At 50.1% G+C, this 17,574-nt stretch overlaps 1 protein-coding gene across 1 annotated transcript in view; it reads left to right on the forward strand.

The window, feature by feature from the left end:
* Positions 1-17,247, forward strand: part of TMEM63C (transmembrane protein 63C) — a 46,878-nt gene extending 29,631 nt beyond the window's left edge. Inside the window, exons 13-25 of the mRNA XM_019552060.1 lie at positions 44-177; positions 511-633; positions 1,205-1,358; positions 2,027-2,133; positions 3,319-3,405; positions 6,292-6,357; positions 6,725-6,887; positions 11,883-11,988; positions 12,381-12,548; positions 12,898-13,013; positions 14,154-14,225; positions 14,551-15,956; positions 15,989-17,247. Of these exons, the coding sequence (XP_019407605.1) occupies positions 44-177; positions 511-633; positions 1,205-1,358; positions 2,027-2,133; positions 3,319-3,405; positions 6,292-6,357; positions 6,725-6,887; positions 11,883-11,988; positions 12,381-12,548; positions 12,898-13,013; positions 14,154-14,225; positions 14,551-14,763 (1,509 nt within the window). The 3' untranslated portion in view covers positions 14,764-15,956; positions 15,989-17,247. The remainder of the gene's footprint in view (positions 1-43; positions 178-510; positions 634-1,204; positions 1,359-2,026; positions 2,134-3,318; positions 3,406-6,291; positions 6,358-6,724; positions 6,888-11,882; positions 11,989-12,380; positions 12,549-12,897; positions 13,014-14,153; positions 14,226-14,550; positions 15,957-15,988) is intronic.
* The last annotated feature ends 327 nt before the right edge of the window (positions 17,248-17,574 follow it).

A 17,574-nucleotide genomic window follows, 5' to 3' on the forward strand; every position in this document is an offset into this window, starting at 1 on the left:
GGGGAGAGTGCCTTCTCACAGTTTCCTATCCTCTTGTCCTCAGGTGGATGCTGAGCAGTACTATGGGGAGTTGGAGGAGAAGCTCACTGACGAGTTCAATGCTGAGCGCAACCGCATCACGCTGAAACGCCTTGACATGGCTTTTGTCACATTCCAGGATGAGAGGATGACCGCTGTGTGAGTGGGAGAGGGAGGCCAAGACCCCACACATCAGAATTACCCTCTCAGAACCCAGGAGATAACTGCTCACGAGTAGGGTTGCTGGGCCACTCTCTTGTGGATCAGCAGGGAGCACCCTGAATGCTTCCATGGTTTCTCATGTATTTTCTCTAAACTAAACCCAAATAGTGGCTCAGTCCCAGCTGGGTTGGATACAGTAGCTGAGGACCTGTGCTTGGGGAAACACTGCTTAGGTTGGTGGGATCTCCCAAACCCCTTGTCTTCTCTTGCTCTGCTCATCTAAAAGAGCAGGAATCTGTCCCATCAGTAGTGGTCCCTTCTCTCCTCTAGGATTTTGAAAGATTATGGCCGCATCCATTGCCGCAAGCACCCGCAGCAGTCCTCCGTGACCACCGTGGTAAAGTCTCACTGCTGGGGTGTCTGCTATGCTCCTGCCCCCAGTGACATCATCTGGTAAATCCCCATACTGCTCCAGGGCTGGCCTTGTACCTGGGGGTTGGGGGAGGAGTGATATAAGGTTTTAATTGAAGGGCATCTTTTTCTGGGGCTTTAGGGAGCACTGAAGACTGAGAATCTGCCTCTGGCAGCCTGAACAAAGGAATCATGGTGAAAGGTTGCAAGACTCACTGAGTCAGGCAAGGGATGGGGGAATTATATTTCTCCCTAGCTTTGATTTCTCTGGCCTGATAAGTCCAGAGGCCCATCTAGAGGCACAGACCCCCACTGTAGCAATTCTTCTACTAGCTGAGGGTGCTCCAAGGCCCTGTTCCAGGTGGGGCTGTGGAGAAACAGATGGTTCAGGGTAAGGTGATGTGTGGACCAGAAGCAGGAAACACAGCAAAAGACCACAGATAAGTCAGGAAAGAGGAAGCATACTGAAGGAAGGGGAGGACACACAATACAGCATGCACAGACATGTGAGGGTGTGAGCAGAGGGGAGGCTGCTGAGTCTCAACAAACAGATGACCCCAGCTGCCTGCCCACACAGCCGTGTCGCACAACCTCAATCTGTTTTCTGTCACAGGGAGAATTTATCTGTCCGTGGCGCATCATGGTGGATGCGATTCATCCTCCTCAATATCTGCCTCTTCATTCTACTCTTCTTCCTCACCACACCTGCAATCATCGTCAACACCATTGATATGTTCAATGTCACACGGCCTGTAGAGAGCCTCAAGGTACCCAGTTCCCACAGACTGTATAGGTCAGGCCCGGGAGCCTGCCCCAAGAGCCCCTCCGTGGAGGTTATCCATCCCCTTGCTTGCCTGAGGAGGGGAGGATATGCCCCATGCTGCACCAGCCTGGGGAGAGGCGCTAGGCCCCCAGTCTCCAAACACAGGTAGTGTCTTCATAAGTGGAAAAGCTCAGTCATTGTCAGCCACCTGAGTCTGGCTGAGACTCTGGGGCCCTGTCTTTCAGGGTGAGGTCTCACAGGTGCAGATTCCCTGCCTGCAGACAATGGGGAACCCTCAGCAATGGTGACTCCATTGCAGAACTGCCCTGACATTACAGAATCCATTAAGCGCTGAGTTGCCCCAAAGCATTGATCCAGCCCCTTCCTACCCAATGAGCCATTAGCCATAGCAAGGGCCCTAAGTGCTTGCTTATTCCCCACAGAGCTTTCTCTTATATTCAGCCTCACCTCTAGGGATAGAGCAAGCATGCCAGCTGCCCCTTCATCAGATGTCTGCCTGCCAGACAGTCTTCTCACATCACAAGCCCATCTACAAGGACCTGGGCCCTGCTGTGGTATAGCTTGAGGAATAGCAGCCTGCTCCTCACTCCAGAACCCTGGTGTTGGGCAGGTTCCTAACCTCATCTCTGGTCTCTTCTCTCCGTCTGTCAGAATCCTATTGTCACCCAGTTCTTCCCTACGCTGCTGCTCTGGGCCTTCTCCGTGTTCCTGCCTTTTGTTGTATACTATTCCGCCTTCTTCGAGTCGCACTGGACCAGGTAACTCGTGTCATAGACTTTCATAGATTTCATAGACATAAGGGCTGGAAGGGACTTCGGAAGATCATCAAGTCCAACCCCCCGCCCAAAGGGCAGGAAGTCAGCTGGGGTCATAGGATCCCAGCAAGATAAGCATCCAATTTGCTCTTGAAGGTGTTCAATGTAGGTGCTTGAACCACCTCCGATGGCAGACTGTTCCAGACCTTGGGGGCTTGGACAGTAAAGAAATTCTTCCTTATGTCCAGCCTGAAATGGTCTTGTAGTAGTTTATGACCGTTCAACCTCGTCATCCCTTGGGGCGCTCTGGTGAACAAACATTCCCCCAGATCCTGGTGGTCACCCCTGATAAACTTATAGGTGGCCAACAGATCACCCCTGAGCCTGCGCTTTTCCAGGCTAAAGAGCCCCATGGCTCTCAGCCTGTCATCGTAAGGTCTGTTTTCCTGACCTCTGATCATGCGCGTGGCTCTTCTCTGGACTCTCTCAAGCTTCTCCACATCCTTTTTGAATTGTGGAGCCCAAAACTGGACACAGTACTCCAGCTGTGTCCTTCAAGCCCACAGCCTGGAAGCGCTGCCTCTTCAGAGACACCTGGGATCTGGGTTAAAGATGAAAAGCCCCAGGAGGTCCCCTCTATTTCATCCCCAGGGGTCAGAGCAGGATTGGTCCTTGTTCTGCCCCCAGGCCTATGTCCAGTCAGGACTAAGCACCCCATCCCCTGAGGAAATAATTTTGTTCCCTGAGAAACTCATCCCCCCTGGCCTTGTCTACACTAGCCAGTTTGATGGTGTAAGTACTTTGGTCTCCATTAATCAGCAGCCACTACAGTCTTCACACACCAAGCAATTCCGAAGGCACTAAGTTATCCTCCAAACAAACACTGACTTTTCAGCTCTGAGCAGCATAGTGAGAGATGGTGGTAGTGAGCAAGGCATAAAGGGGGTTTGGAGACTAGGGACTCCACAGCTTGCTGCGCTACACCATGCTGCCTTGCTGAGGCTTTGCTGCAGCCCAGGGCACAGGTTCTGACCTCCCCTAGCAATTCTCAGCATCCAGAGCAATCAGCTCAGGTGTTACTGGCACCTGACCCCACACAGAGCTCTCAATCCAAACCCAGGCCTACAGTCCTTGTGGATGTTTCTTCTTCCTCCAAGATTTGTGAAGATCTTTATTCTGTTTCTTTAGGTCAAATGAAAATCAGCTCACAATGCACAAGTGTTACTTCTTCCTGGTGTTCATGGTCATCATTCTGCCCTCACTGGGGCTGACCAGGTATGGGACAACCCATAGGCCAAGTCCTTCCTAGTCGCTGCATGTCTTGGGAGCTTTAACTCCTGAAAGCAATGGCTGGTGGGGGGTCACTTATTCCCCCTGCAACATTCCTGCCCTGCCCCCCCGCCACCTGCACCCCCAGCTCCCCACAGCCTCCACCCCTCTCCCGACTTCCCTAGTTTCTGTCTTTCTTCCCCCTTGTTTCCCCCAGTCTCCCTCTTCCCCTCCCCACTCTACTTATTTTCAGACACTTCTCAGGCTGCTCTGTCCCAGAGGAGCACAGTACATGGAAGCTCAGGCCTTGTCTTGCCATGCAGCTCTGTCAGTGCTGCTGATTGGCTGGGCAAGGGAAGGAGTTTCCATGTTCTCCATGCTGGCTGAGACCCCAGCCCAGCTGGAGTCCAGCTGTGCCTGACAGTAAGGGGGTTGGGGGGACAGGGAGAAGCTGCAGAAGGGAAGCGGAGAGGGGGAAGAGGCTGCTGTGGATTTGACTTGCCCCAACCTGGGCTCAGGGCTAGAGTCAGAGCTGCAGCAGCTGATTGCTCCCTGTTCCTCTTTGTATGTGAATATAAGACGAGGGGCTTTTTCCCCATATTGAAGGTGGGGGAGACACCTCTTCTTATATTTGAGTAAATATGGTAGATCAGTCCTAGGTATTAAATCTCTTGTCCAGCTGATCTGTAGAAAAGATCTGTAGCCAGGTGTAAATTGAAGGCAAGGCAAGCTGGCACCTTAGTGTCTAACACATTCAGAAATGCATAACTTTTGTAGGTAAATGGCCTACTTTGTCCTGCCTTCTGCTGACTTTGGACTAACATGGCTAATTACCTTTCTCTGCTGATGGGTGTAGACTGTGAATCTGGTTCTCAGTTTCTAGTGCCGTACAGGATCCAAAGCAGCTGGGTACAAGATGGTTCTGTGTCTCCTTTGGGGCCTCCTTATTTTAGAGCTGGTCAGAATGTTGCATGCTTCAGCATAGCTTAGAGCAGGCCCAGGGTGGCTGAACTGATGCTCAGCTGCCTGTAGCATAAAGGGGTTGTGGCCTTTTGTCCCACTGGAGATGTGGGCATCCAGACAACTACACTCTTCAGGAGCCCTTAACAATAGTAATGGCTACTCCAAGCCAACCATAGCCAGGCTCCTACCTGGGTTTAAACCTTCGTAGGGCAAGTTCCACTCTTGTAACCAGTAACGAGCACTTCATTGCCAGCTTTGGCCATATGTATCAGGTGGTCATTTCCTGGCCAGGCACTCTTCTAATTAAGTATCATTATTATCATTTGCAAAATACTCGAACAAAAGTTGCTAAATGTGTTCCAGATTCAGGTAAGGCCCTAGAACAGTGATTCTCAACCTTTTTGGACTCAAGGCACCCCTCTTTGCACCTGAGGCACCCTTCAGACCTGTTGTGAAATGAGTGGCACACAATTTCAAGACTAATTTATAGATTACAATTCTTACCTCCTTTAAGAGGGGGCTGGAATTGGGAAATGGGGGATTTCCCAATTCCAGGAATTCTGAGCCTGCACTTACCTGCCAGTTTTTCTGCTTAGCTCCTAACACCTCATACCTCACGGCCCCTTATAAAAGATCTGGCAGCACCCCAGGATGCCTGACATCCTGATTGGACATCACTGCCTGTCTATCTGTCCTTTCCCTTCCCCTTGTCTTTTGTATTATAATTTATCTTTCCTTTGTTTACCTTGCTTTCTTTATGTCCTTCCACAGCATGTGATGGAGTGAGCTTCAGCTCACAAAACATTCAGGAGAGAGAGAGAAAGAGTGCAAGTGAGCACACTGGCCTTAGGGGTGGACAGCATGAGAAACTGCCCAAGGCACCATGGTCAGGGGGCTGCCACATGCAGACATGCATTCATGTGCCTTGTTCTGCTGCTCACACCAAGTGGGAAATGTCAGGGGACTATGGGGGCAACTAATCCTGGGGTCTGGACAGTGGAGCCCATCCCCCCTCCTTCCCAGCTGTGCCCAGAGCTGTTTGGAGTCAGCCACATGGGACAACAGGATAAAAAGCCCCTGAGTGGCAGTGACAGTGGCAGATGCTTCTAGACACCATGACAAGCCAAGAGAAGGGTGCCAAGGGCCAGACCAAGGGCAAAGCAGCAGTGCCTAGCAAGAAGGTGGCATGGTTGGGCAGCCCTAGCTTGCACCACCACCCTTACCAACCTGCTGGGGCTGGAGGCCAAGCTGCAGCCCTTCCCTACCCTGGCCACTGCCACAACTCTGAGGGCGGGGATGTGGGCCGCACTGGGCAGTGGCATCCTGATGCTGGGTCTGGGCTTCCTATGCAGGTAGTCCATCCTGCTGCCCCCCCTTCCTGCTGCCCACTCTGAGCCCCTGTGCCCTCTGGCCTTCCTGCCCAGCACCAAGCCAACATCTCGTGTTGCCCCACAATAGTTCACAAGATCCCATCACCCACAGCCACTGAGGTATGTGTGCTCCTCATGCATGCACACACACGTCCCAAAAATACACACCCACACCACACTCCCCACACATGCCCACCTCTACACATCCATCCCAGTGCCCCCCTTCCTCCCCCCACCATGCACACAGCACCAGTGACTTGGTGGGGAGAGCTGGGGAGGGGGCCACCAAAATACAAGTTCACCCAGGGTGCTGTTTTCCCTAAGACCAGCTTTGATGTTATATATATATATATATACATATACCTTATCTTATTTAGTTCATCTGTTAAGGTGCATATCGACCCCACCTTCTAGAAAGAGTTGTCAGTCTAACCTGTCAAGGCACACTACTTTTGTGCATATGGAACATATATAAATGAGTCTGTGGCCACTTTGCTCCTGATTGTCCCTCCCTTGAATGCCTTGTTCTAACTGGCTCCCATTCTCCCTCCTCACCCAGTTTGGATCTTTTCTTCCGCTGGCTGTTTGACATTCACTTCCTGGACGAGGCGGATATCAAGTTCCAGTGAGTACCTGAGGATACCCTGATTCTGGATGTGGGTTCTGGAGATTTGTGTTTTTGTACTAGAAATTTCAAGAAGTCACATGTATGTCTAGAAGCAGGCAGGAGCAGGCTGTAGTCTGTATTGGTTTTGCTCTTGGTTCCCAAGGCATCTAGGATTTGGCACCATTTCTCTGTAATCCCCCCTGAGCCGGCAGGATCTTAAGCTTGTGAACTCAGCAAGCCTGAGATGTCCCCCACTGTGCTGTGGGGAACCACCTCAGAGAGGCTCCAGCATGAGTTCCTCATGGCCAGCCTAGTGCAGCATGTCCCTGGTGGTCTGCATGGAGCCCAGCTCACTTTCTGCCCTCTTTGTGGTTTCTGGGGACAGGTGCGTTTTCCTCCCTGATAACGGCGCATTCTTCGTCAACTACGTCATCACGTCCAGCCTGATTGGGACAGCCATGGAGCTGCTGCGCATCCCCGGCCTCATTGTCTATGCAGCCCGCCTCTGCTTCGCCAAGTCAGAGCCTGAGCGGCTCCACATCAAGCGGGTATGTAGCTTTGCTCCTCACCATGTGCTCAACCCTTGGAAACTCTTGCTCTCCCCCTTCTTGGAGATACTGTGGACCTCCCCATCCTCCAGTGCCCTTTAGGCATTCATCCTCTCATGCTGAGCAGTAATCAAGATAGTAGTTTTGGGGGTTTTTTTATTAATATACTTCCTGTTCCAGGTCAAATTAGCCAAATCAGTTCCAAATCATATCGACTGAGCAACACTCAGCAGCTGCCCTCAGATATGGGACTGCCTTGAAGAGTCCCTGCGCTAGTAATTTAGGGTGCCTGATTGGTGCTAGAGTGTTTGCCTAGAACCTGGTGTGTGTTTGAAGTTTTTTCCCCTTTTCCCTTATGTATATTTGCTCGCTTTCGCTTTCTCTCTCTCTTTTTCTTTTTTTCTTCCCCCCTCTGGAATGACTATGTGACAAGGCTTGCTCTGGGTGGGACTGATTTAGGTAAGTAAGGGGTGGAGCTAGGCTAAGCAGCCTTACAAAAAGACAGCCCCCAGGAAACCATGTGAGGTAGACAACAGAGGGCAGCAAATAGAGGTATTTTGCCTGAGGAGGGAGCCAAGGAACAGGAGACAGTGCATATGTGTATGAGCATGTGCAAGGACCTGAGTGCAGCTGTTTGGTGTGCAGGTTCTTGTGGTGTGTTTTTCCTCCCCCTGCCTGTCTTTTTTTCCCCTCCTAACAGCATAGATGTTCTCCAGGCAGCAAAGGAGTTATAGACAGAGTCTCTGGGGCAGCTGTTGTGACCTGTGTGGGATGTGCCATGTTCATGTTCCTCACAGAGGGTCAGGAGCACTTCAGTCTGCACTAGGCTTAAGCTGGTTTCTGCCCTGGAGAAGATTCAAAGACTGTAACCATGGGTACCCACACTGCATTGCATCAGGGACCAGGAAGATTACTTGGACAAGAGTTAGGAGAGGCTGGTACCGGAAAGGCCAAAGGGTAATAAGGAGAAGTAGCAGCATGTGATTACTCGAAGGAGGGATCCCAGAATTGAAGAACAGTGGATTGAAGTCAGCAGCCACTTTCAAGCACTCTGCAATGGAGCTGCTGAGGAAAAGGCAGATAAGAGGATAGCTGCAGGCATGAGGCATAGTAGGCAACACTCTAGAGAGCAGGAAGTGCAAGGCCTTAAAGATGGGGGCTTCAGGACCACTGCACCAAGAAGAAAGGAAGGAGTGGCCATGGTTGGTGACTTACTTCTGCGGAGGGGCAGAGGCACCAATTTGTCATCCAGATTTGAGGGCCCAGGAGTTGTGCTGCCCGCCTGGAGCCCAAATTCAGGATATCACAGAGAGGCTACCAAAGCTCATCCATCCTTCAGAGCACTATCCCTTCCTGTTAGTCCATGTAGGCACCAATGATATTGCCAGCAATGACACTGAGCAGATCCAAGGTGACTATGAGGCTTTTGGCAGGAGGATTAAGGAGCTTGGAGCACAAGTGGTGGTCTCACTGATTCTTTCATTGGAAGGCAAGGGTCCAGACAAAGATCGTCATATCCTGGAAGCAAACATGTGGCTGAGACAGTGGTTAATACTTTGGCTTCTTTGACAACAGGCAGATGTTCTTGGGAGAAGGACTGCTATCAAGAGATGGGATCCATCTGATGAGAATGGGTGTCATCTGGCCAACCTAGTAAGGAGGGCTTTAAACAAGGTTCCACAGAGGATGGTGATCAAAACCCTCCAGCAACAGAACACACAGTCCAGAGGAGAAAGGACTTGAAAAAGCAGCTTAACTCTGGGAAAGGGCCTGAGAGCTACAGAACTGCAACAAATGTTGCAAAAGGGAAGTAAGTACATCAAAATGCAAAATATATCCAATGGACGTATACACATGTGAGAAGTATGTGGAATAAGTAAGATGAGGTGGAAGCTTAGCCTGTGAGAAGAACTGTGATCTGATTAGCATCATAGAGACCTGGTGGGACAGCTCTTATGACTGGAATGTCAGTGCTGAAGGCTACACTCCTTTTTGGAAGGACAGGGTTGTGAGAAAAGGAGGTGGTATTGCCTTGTATGTCAAAAACGCATACACTTATTCCTTAGTTCAGGAGGAAGAAGACAGCAAAACAGAATATATTTCTTTGAAGATGAAAGGTGAAAGATACAGCATCAATGTAATGGTGGAGATGTATTTTAAGCCACCAAATCAAGAGGAGGAGATGAATGAGGCAGTCTTCAAGCAGGCGACAAATCTATTCAAAAGCTATGGGATGGTACTTTTGGGAGACTTTCGTTTTGTGGACATCTACTAAAAGAACAGTACAACCAAACATAAAATCTCAAGCCAGTTCATAACTTGTGTGGAGGACAACTTTCTGTTCCATAAAGTGGAGGATACAACTAGGGAATCATCTCTCTTGGATCTTGTCCTGACCAGCAGGTAAGAACTGGTTGAAGATGTGAAGGTGAAGGGTAATTTGGTGAAGGTGAAGCAGTCATGATATGATACTATTCCAGGTCCTGAAGTAGATGTCAACAGAAGTAGATGTTAGGTTTCAAAAAGGTAGATTCCATCTGACTCAAGAAGTTAATAGGCATGGTGTCTTGGGTTGGATAGACTGAAGAATAAAGGCACCTAAAATGGCTGGGAGCTTCTGAAGGGCACTGTATTGGTAGCCTGACAAGAAACTCCTGACACAATAGAAGCACAAGAAGAATGACAAGAGACCAAATGTGGCTGCACAACAAGCTTCTAAAATGCTTCAAAAGCAAAAGGAAAGCATACAGGCAATAGAAAAATGGGCAGGTCACCAAGGATGCATACCAAGAAATAGCAAGAACCTGCAGGGACAAAATCAGAAATGCAAAGATAAAGAACAAGCTGCACCTGGCAAAGGAGGCTGAACACAACAAGAAGAGGTTCTAGAAGTATGATGGCCAGAAAAGAAGGACCAAGAAAGCTGTGGGTCCTCTGTTAACAAGCCAGGGGGAACTCCTTACAGAAGATGTAAAGAAGGTGAATCTACTCAACAGCTACTTTTCCAGAGTCTTCACAAAAAATTTATCTGCAGCCAGACACCTACTAAGGATTATCTGGATTAGGAAGCTGAGGGAAGGGAAAACAAAAGAGGTTGTCAGATTTTTCTGGGTCTGAATGAATTCAAGCAAGCAAGGCTGAATAAACTTCATTCCAGGGTACTGAAGGAACTGACAGAGGAGCTCTCAGAGCCCTTAGAAATGATATTCATGAAGTTGTTCAAGATGAGCCAGTACCAGAAGACTAGAAAAGGGCCAATAAAGTGACCCTCTTTAAAAAAGGGAAGAAAGAGGAACTGGGGAACTACAGACCAGTTAGCCTTACCTCAATACCTGGCAAGTTACTGGAGCATACCTTAAGGGCCATTTGCAAGCATCTGGAGAAGGAAAGGCTGTGATCACAAGCAGCCAGCATGGATTTATGAAAAACAAATTGGGTAAAACAAACTTAATCTCCTTCTTTGACAAAGAACCTACTTGGGTGGATGAAGGGAATGCTGTGGATATAATCTATCTGGACCTCAGCACAACTTTTGACACAACCTTCTCAAAAACAAATTAGAAAAATGTGGGCTGGATAAAACTACTATAAGGTGGATAGATAACTGGCTTAATAGCTGCAAGCAAAGGATAATTATGAATAGGTCCATGTCAGAATGGCAGTAGATTTCAGATGGAGTCCCACAGGGGTCTGTCCTGTGCCCAGTGCTGTTCAACGTGTTATAACTATTTGGATGCTGGGATAGAAAGCTTCTTGAGCAAGTCTGAAGACAACACAGAGCTGGTGTAAACACATTGGAGGAGGCAAGCGCAGTTCAGAAGGATCTTGACAGATTGGAAAGTTGGGCTGAAGCTAACAGGATGAAGTTCAATGCAGGCAAAAGCAAGGTGCTACACTTTGGGAGAAATAATCAAAAATATAAATATAAAATGAGTGACACCTGGCTGGATGGCAGTTCCATGGAAAAGGACTTGGGAGTCTTGATAGATCACAAACTCGGTATGAGTCTGCAGTATTATGCAGCTCCACAAAAGGCAAATGCAGTTTTGTACTGCATCAATAGAAGCCTTAGGTGCAAGACACAGGAGGTGATAAGTGCCTCTACTTGGCAGTGATTATGCCCCGTCTGGAGTATTGTATGCAGTTCAGAGCTCCACATTTTTAAAAATGACATGGAGAAGTTAGAAAGGGTCCAGAGGCAGGCAATAAAGATAATAAAGGCTTGGAAGCCAAGTCAGATAAGGAGAGGCTGAAGGAGCTAGGCATGTTCAGCTTGCAGAGAAGGTGCTTAAGAGTGGACATGAACAAGTTACCCAGAGAGGTGGGATGGTTTGGATGAGGATGATTCTGCCTTACTCAGGGGTTGGACTAGATCAGCTCTAGAGGTCCCTTTCAGCCCTACTTCTCTACGGTTCTGTGCTTAAGAGTCTGTTAAAAGACTGGGGCCTAAGGATATTGCGTGAGTCTGGGCCAAGTGCCAGTAGAGAGGGGGCAAGCTGTGCTGCTCTGGGAAGGCAGGGGGAGAGGGGCAAGGACATACCTGTTTTTACTCAGCGGTTCTGGCTGGCTAAGGAAAGCTGTGGAAAGTTGTGTGGTGGGCTGGAGAGTGGCTGTGCAGTGCTGCCTAGGGCTACTGCAACAGGAGTAGGAAAGCACAGGTGCCTGGGCGTAAGTCAGAGCTGTGGAGATGCTGGGGAGGGTTGGGGTGTCGTTAAGACAGCACAGGGCTGGGTCTCAGTAGATTTGGGGCCAGTTCCTGGCTCTATCAGAGTCCCTGTGTGCAGTGGGGCAGGTCATCTCTTCTCTCTGCTCCACTTCCCATCATTCAGGTTCCCATCTGCCTGTAGGCTGTACATGCTCTGGGACGGGAATTTTAGAATGTGTAGAGCACTTAGCATGATGTGCCCTGATCTCTGCTGAAGTTTATGGGTGCTGCTGTACTGGGAACAGTAATCTGGTGGCAGCAGGGTAACCGAGCTGTTGGTTGTGCCCCAGAGCCAAGCCTATGAGTTCCAGTTTGGGCTGGAGTACGCCTGGACCTGTTGCATCTTCGCTGTCGTCATGACCTACAGCATCACCTGTCCCATCATTGTCCCCTTTGGTGAGTGTCCATATGAGTCTTGTGAGCTCCCTGCCCTGTCCGCACTTGCCCTGTCTTTAGGCTAGAAACAGCCTCTCCCACAGCCAAGGGAAGGTTCCATGTGTTCCACTGGGAGGCAAGGGGATTGGTATGGAGGCAGCCTTGTCAGCCCCCTGGCTCACTAGCCTCCTGCTGAGTACTGCCTGCCATGCAGTGACCAGCAGATGTGGCTGGGCATGTAACAAGATGAACAGGGATCCTCTGCAGAATCCTCTGCCCCTAAACTTCACTGGTACCAGGCCCCAGACTCTGTGCCTGGACTTGTCTCCTCTCCTCACAGTGGTGCTTTTTGCTTTCCCTCTTCACACTGTGGTTGTGCCTCTTCTGTGGTTGTGCCTCTGCCCTTCCCTCAGGTTTGCTGTACATGCTGCTGAAACACATGGTCGATCGATACAACATTTACTACGTGTACATCCCCACCAAGCTGAACCAGCGCATCCACTCAGCAGCCATCAGCCAGGTGGTGGTGGCTCCCATCCTCTGCATGTTTTGGCTGCTCTTCTTCTCTGTCCTGCGCCTAGGTAGGGAGTGCTCGAGCAGGGACACCCCTCACCCAGACCTTTGTGGAGCCAATCTGCCAGCCACCATGCATCACCTTCATGTTGGGAACAGAAGGGAGAGGGAATGGGGTGAATAGGAGATGAGGCAGAAACAAGATGGGAGGGTAACCAGCCAGATGTCGGACAGAGGGACTAATGCTCAGGGGACCAGGGGGATGTGGCTCAGTGGGGCAGCTCTTTAGCTCATGCTCAAATGGAGAGGGAGTTCAATGCATGTGGGCTGGCCAGTTCTCAGAGGCTCCTGTGGGGGCTTGGAAGTAGAGCTGGTGGACTCCGAGGCAGCCCATCCCACTGTCTCTCTCTCTATCAGGTCCTGTCCGTCCTGTCACCCTCTTCACTTTTGTGGTCCTTCTCTTCTGCATTATCTTCTCATTCTTTGGCTTGTGTCTGAAAAAGCTGCAACCAAGGAAGCCCTCCAGCTACCAAGTGAGTTCACCAGACCAACCTGTCCAGTTTCTTAGTGCTGTTTGCTCAGTGTGTCTGCTTCCAGCCTCACAGATTCAATGCAGTGCCTGAGGATTTAGCTCCATCCAGACAAGGTACAGGGCTGAACCCCCGGTGCTGCAGACAGCACACCCACCCCTGTCCATTCAGCCTCATCAGCTCTCTGGCTGTACTTCAGGTGTTGTGGCCCAGCTCAGAGTCCTCCACACTCCTTCCCCTGTCAGCGTTCACATCACAGGGAAGCACAGGAGTGCAACACTTTCATACACATGCCATTGCCCTGGGCTTTTTTCTGTCCCTTGAGGGAACGAGCTTACCGCTTGTTCCAGGAATTTTGCCTCCTGACCAGCAGCCAGCTGAGTCCTATAGCTGGTCGTGAACTCACAGGCTGGGTCCTAAAAGCAAAGTGGCAGATGCACTATTCCAAAGCTGCTGGCAGCCAGGCCACTGCTATGGGATCTCAGGTAATAGAAGCAGCTCTATTGTATCTAATAGACTTGGGCTCTGGCCAGCTCACTGAAGCCTAGATCTCAGCTAGGGAATGGGTCTTTGGGTGGTGTGAATATGGCAACCTTCCTCTCCTTCCCATTGGTCTCCCAAGGCTGCAACAGGGTATTGCAGCCCATTGTCTTTTGTGGGGTTTGTCCTTCATGGATTTTAGTTGCTATTCCCTCACTGATCATAGAATCATATGGAAGGTGAGCTGGAAGGAACTTAAAAAAAAACAGTTATTCCAGCCTCCTGCTCAAGGCAGAATCATCCCTATCCAAACCATCCAAGTGCTTGTCTAACCTGCTCCTAAAACTGCACAATCTAACCTGTCAAAGACACCAAAAGCATCCTAACCTGTCACAGGTGAAGCATGGGGTGAGAACTTTCAGTGTCTTGTCACTGTAAGGGTTGTCAAAATACACTGGAGTGATCCAAGGAAGAGGGCCATACCCCCCACTAGAAACAAAGGCAAAAAACCCTACAGTCCATTCTGATCTAACTATGGAGTAAAATTCCTTCCTGACCTCAGATGTGGCAATTGGTCTGACCCTGAGTGGAGGGGACAGACCCTATAACCAAGAATGTCTGTGTTTTATGATGATGTCATGTTCTTCTTCTGTCTGGCCATAGATGTCTGAACAGTCTGATGGGGCCTTCAATGACACAGAAAGAAGCAGCATCTCCTCAACCCCTAACTCAAATGTAAGTCTATCCACAGTCCTCACTTCCCAACTGCCTTGTGGGCCTCCGGCTCCTGCCCCATGAGCCACTTATTCCTAGGGCCAAGGCAGTGTGCTTGGTTCCCTAAACTAGTGGGGTTTTCTGAGCAGAAGTGATGATCTCCAAGTGTGGTTGCTCACCTCCTGGTACCACTAGGTCTTGTGAAATGAGAACAATGGAGCCCCAGTCCCATCCCTCCAGTTGTCCAGCTTGCGTTCTGACTGGAAAGTGGGGGGCCTGTTTCTGATCCCAGACTCACAGCGATTTGTCCCTCAGGTCATACCCACTCTTCTTCTTCCTGTCCCAGATGTTTGTAGCCACAGTACTGCAAGAGCCAGAGCTGAGCCTCACACCAGCTGCCTCCCCAGCCCACCAGTCCTATGGTACAATGGGCAACCGCCTGGAGCCAACAGAAAACAATGAGGAGAGTGGCCTGCAGAGCTTTGAGACAGAGCTGGAAACTGTGGAGGGTGAGTACAAGACCGGGCCAGTGTTGGAGAACCAGGTCCGCTACCAGTGATTGCCCTTCAAGGACAGCACCAGCCGGACAGGACCACCAACCCCGAAGAATTGAGAATGTGGGGAAGGCACCACTCCTGTGGGCCCCCAGCTTCCTGAGCTGCCATACTGATCCTGCTGCCACCTCTAAGGCACCAGCACCTGGCGAGGGTCCAGCACCCCTAACTGGACCAAATCCAACATAGCTGAAGAGCTGCGGCTGGCCTGGCCTGCAGGAGCGGTAGCAGTGGTGTGGGAGTGGTGGGCTCCAGCTCATTCACACAAATCGTACTGGGGTCTAGGGCTTTGTGATGGAGACAGAACTGGACTGAAGGAGACACCCCAGGAGGCCACGCCGCTTCTGTCCTGTACCCCAACTCCTGACCGCTGGAGCCGACTGCTTGTACATCTCATGCTCTGTAGCTCGCCTGCCATCTCCCAGCAGCCCCCTTCCTTCTCCTGGAGAAGGGCTGAGCCTCCACAGACACTTCTTTGCTTTTCCCACTTCCAACCTTTGGTTCAGCATCCTTTTGGGAAGTGAGGATGCGGCAGTGTGTTTGGCCGTCCCCTGACAGTGAGCCAGGGGGGGTGTTCAGACTCCACATGACACCAGGCTGCAAACTATGTTACATAGTTTAGGGGCAGAGTTAAGGGGAGAAGGGGCTGGGATTCTTCTCCTGCTGCAAAGGAAAAATACCCAGACAGCTCACATGAATGTGTCCAATGCAGAAGCAAAAGGCCTGAGGCATTTTGGCTACTACAGGAACCAAACAGACTCAAGTGCAGATGCCAAACCTTTAGCTTTGTGATGTGCCCTCTTGCTGCTGCTGCCACTGCCCATATCTGCTGCCTCAGAGTTGGCGTAGGGGAGCTGCCCTGATCCTAGTCCCCAGCACCAGCCCTGGCTTCCTACCTGTTCCCCTCATGTCCGCTTCCAGCTGGGTGTGTGAGTGCTGAGCATGGTCTGTGTCTGGTTCTTTTTGTCATGCTTTGGTGTCAGCAGTTTTGCGTGCTACCTGCTGCTATATAAGGCAGCCTGAGGATGAGATGCAGGGCAGGGGAGCCCTGAGGCAAGGCTGGGACAACAGGCAGGTGGAGGTGAGCTGTGGCTATCTGAAGTATTGACCTGTTGAACATCAAGCAACATGTTTCAGTGTGTCAGCCCATTGTGCACAATGTCCTGGTGCAGCTGCGGCCAATAAGGCATTTATTCAAGTTTCTGATGCTGTAGTGCTCTCCCCACCCAGAAGAGGGTTTCTGATGCTCTAGTGCTTTCCTGATGGGTACATGCTTCAGGGAGAGTTAGATGCTGGAATGCCTTTGAGGTTGTAGGTAATAACCAGCCTTGCCCCTCTACTCTCACTCTGGAAATCCCCAGGGTAGCAAAGGAAATCTTATTCTGGCTGGCACTTGGGAGCTTTCATGTGTCTGAAAAGTGATAGTGTAAGTAAGGAGGGGACCTGGAGCAGAAGGTATCCGTTTCTTGGGACTTTCCTAATGAGGGGACACTTTAAAGCTGTAACTGTCCATCTAATCCCAGGCTTTTGAGGACTGCTATGCTTGCTCTAACTGCAGCAGATCCCTGCAGAGGGCAGTGTTCCAACAGTGAAATGCAGCCCCAGTGTGGAAGCTACAGCATACACAGCTGCTGGCAGTAAAGGAGTTAAAACTGACCTCCAGTAGCAAATTGAGGTTGGTCAGCCCCAGCAGGAGCCTCTGAATAACCTGTTTGGGGCAAGAAGCATGGGAAGAGAAAGTGAGTTAGTGAACAGCTGACATTGATACTTCAGAGGTACGAAATTTTACAGTCTCTGTTTAGGAATCACCCAGTGCTGGAAGACAGGCATCTCAGGGGAAGACTGCTCTACCTGTGTAACAGCCCCATAGCATGACCAAAAATGCCAAGCCATCCATCTGCAGCTGCAACTGCATCTTGTGCTCACAGTCCAGGGTCAGGTGAGGTTCTGCTCACAACCGTCTTGGCGCAGCCTGACTGCTGCATGAAGCAGGTGTAGCATGGAATTGTTGCCAGCAGGGGACTGACAGTGACCTCCTGGGTCTGGTCCTCTGCTCTTATAGGCACCAGCCACTACATAACCATAGCATCTCTGCAACTTAGAAGCAGCTTAGATTTTAGCCCCGAGTACTTCCACTAGGCAGCTGTCACCAACCGTCACTACTCTGATGGCCAGAAACCTACTCCTTTCCAGCTAAAATTCATTCCTGGCCAGTTCATGCCGATTTGGTCTTGTGCCAACATTGTCCTCCAGCTTAAATAGTTCTTGTTCCTCCCTGTTATTTATACTCTAAAGTAGTTATAGACAGTAACAAGACATCCCTCGCCTTCATTTTGCTAAGCTAGACATACCAAAATTTTTGTCTCCTCTCATAAATCAGCTCTTTCATTTCACTACATCTTCCTTGAACAGAGTGACCAGTCTTGTATACATAGAGGCAGCCTTGCCAGTGCCTTCTACACTGGCATTAGACCATCCCCAAATCCACTGGAACCAGCTTTCCTGCTCCATCCCAGGAGCCCACTGACCTTTTTCAGAGCTGCACAGTCACAGCAAGACTACAAGTTGCTATCAGCTCTTACACCCAGGGCCTTCTCCTCCTTTTGTGATTCCCAAACAATGGGGTTCCAGTTTATAGCAGAAGCATTTGTTTTTAGTTATCCAGTATATGCCCTTGCATTGTGTATGATTGAATCCCATGCCATTCTTCCAGTCCTCCTCTGGTGATCTGGTTCTGCCTGCAGAAGATCTGGCTGTAGTGATGATGCCTCCTAGCAAATCTCGTCACTTCACTTTTTTTTTTTTTTTTTTTTTTT

This window comes from Crocodylus porosus, unplaced genomic scaffold, assembly GCF_001723895.1.
Source record: "Crocodylus porosus isolate Cpor-Errol unplaced genomic scaffold, CroPor_comp1, whole genome shotgun sequence".
In the NCBI taxonomy this organism is placed as follows: domain Eukaryota; kingdom Metazoa; phylum Chordata; order Crocodylia; family Crocodylidae; genus Crocodylus; species Crocodylus porosus.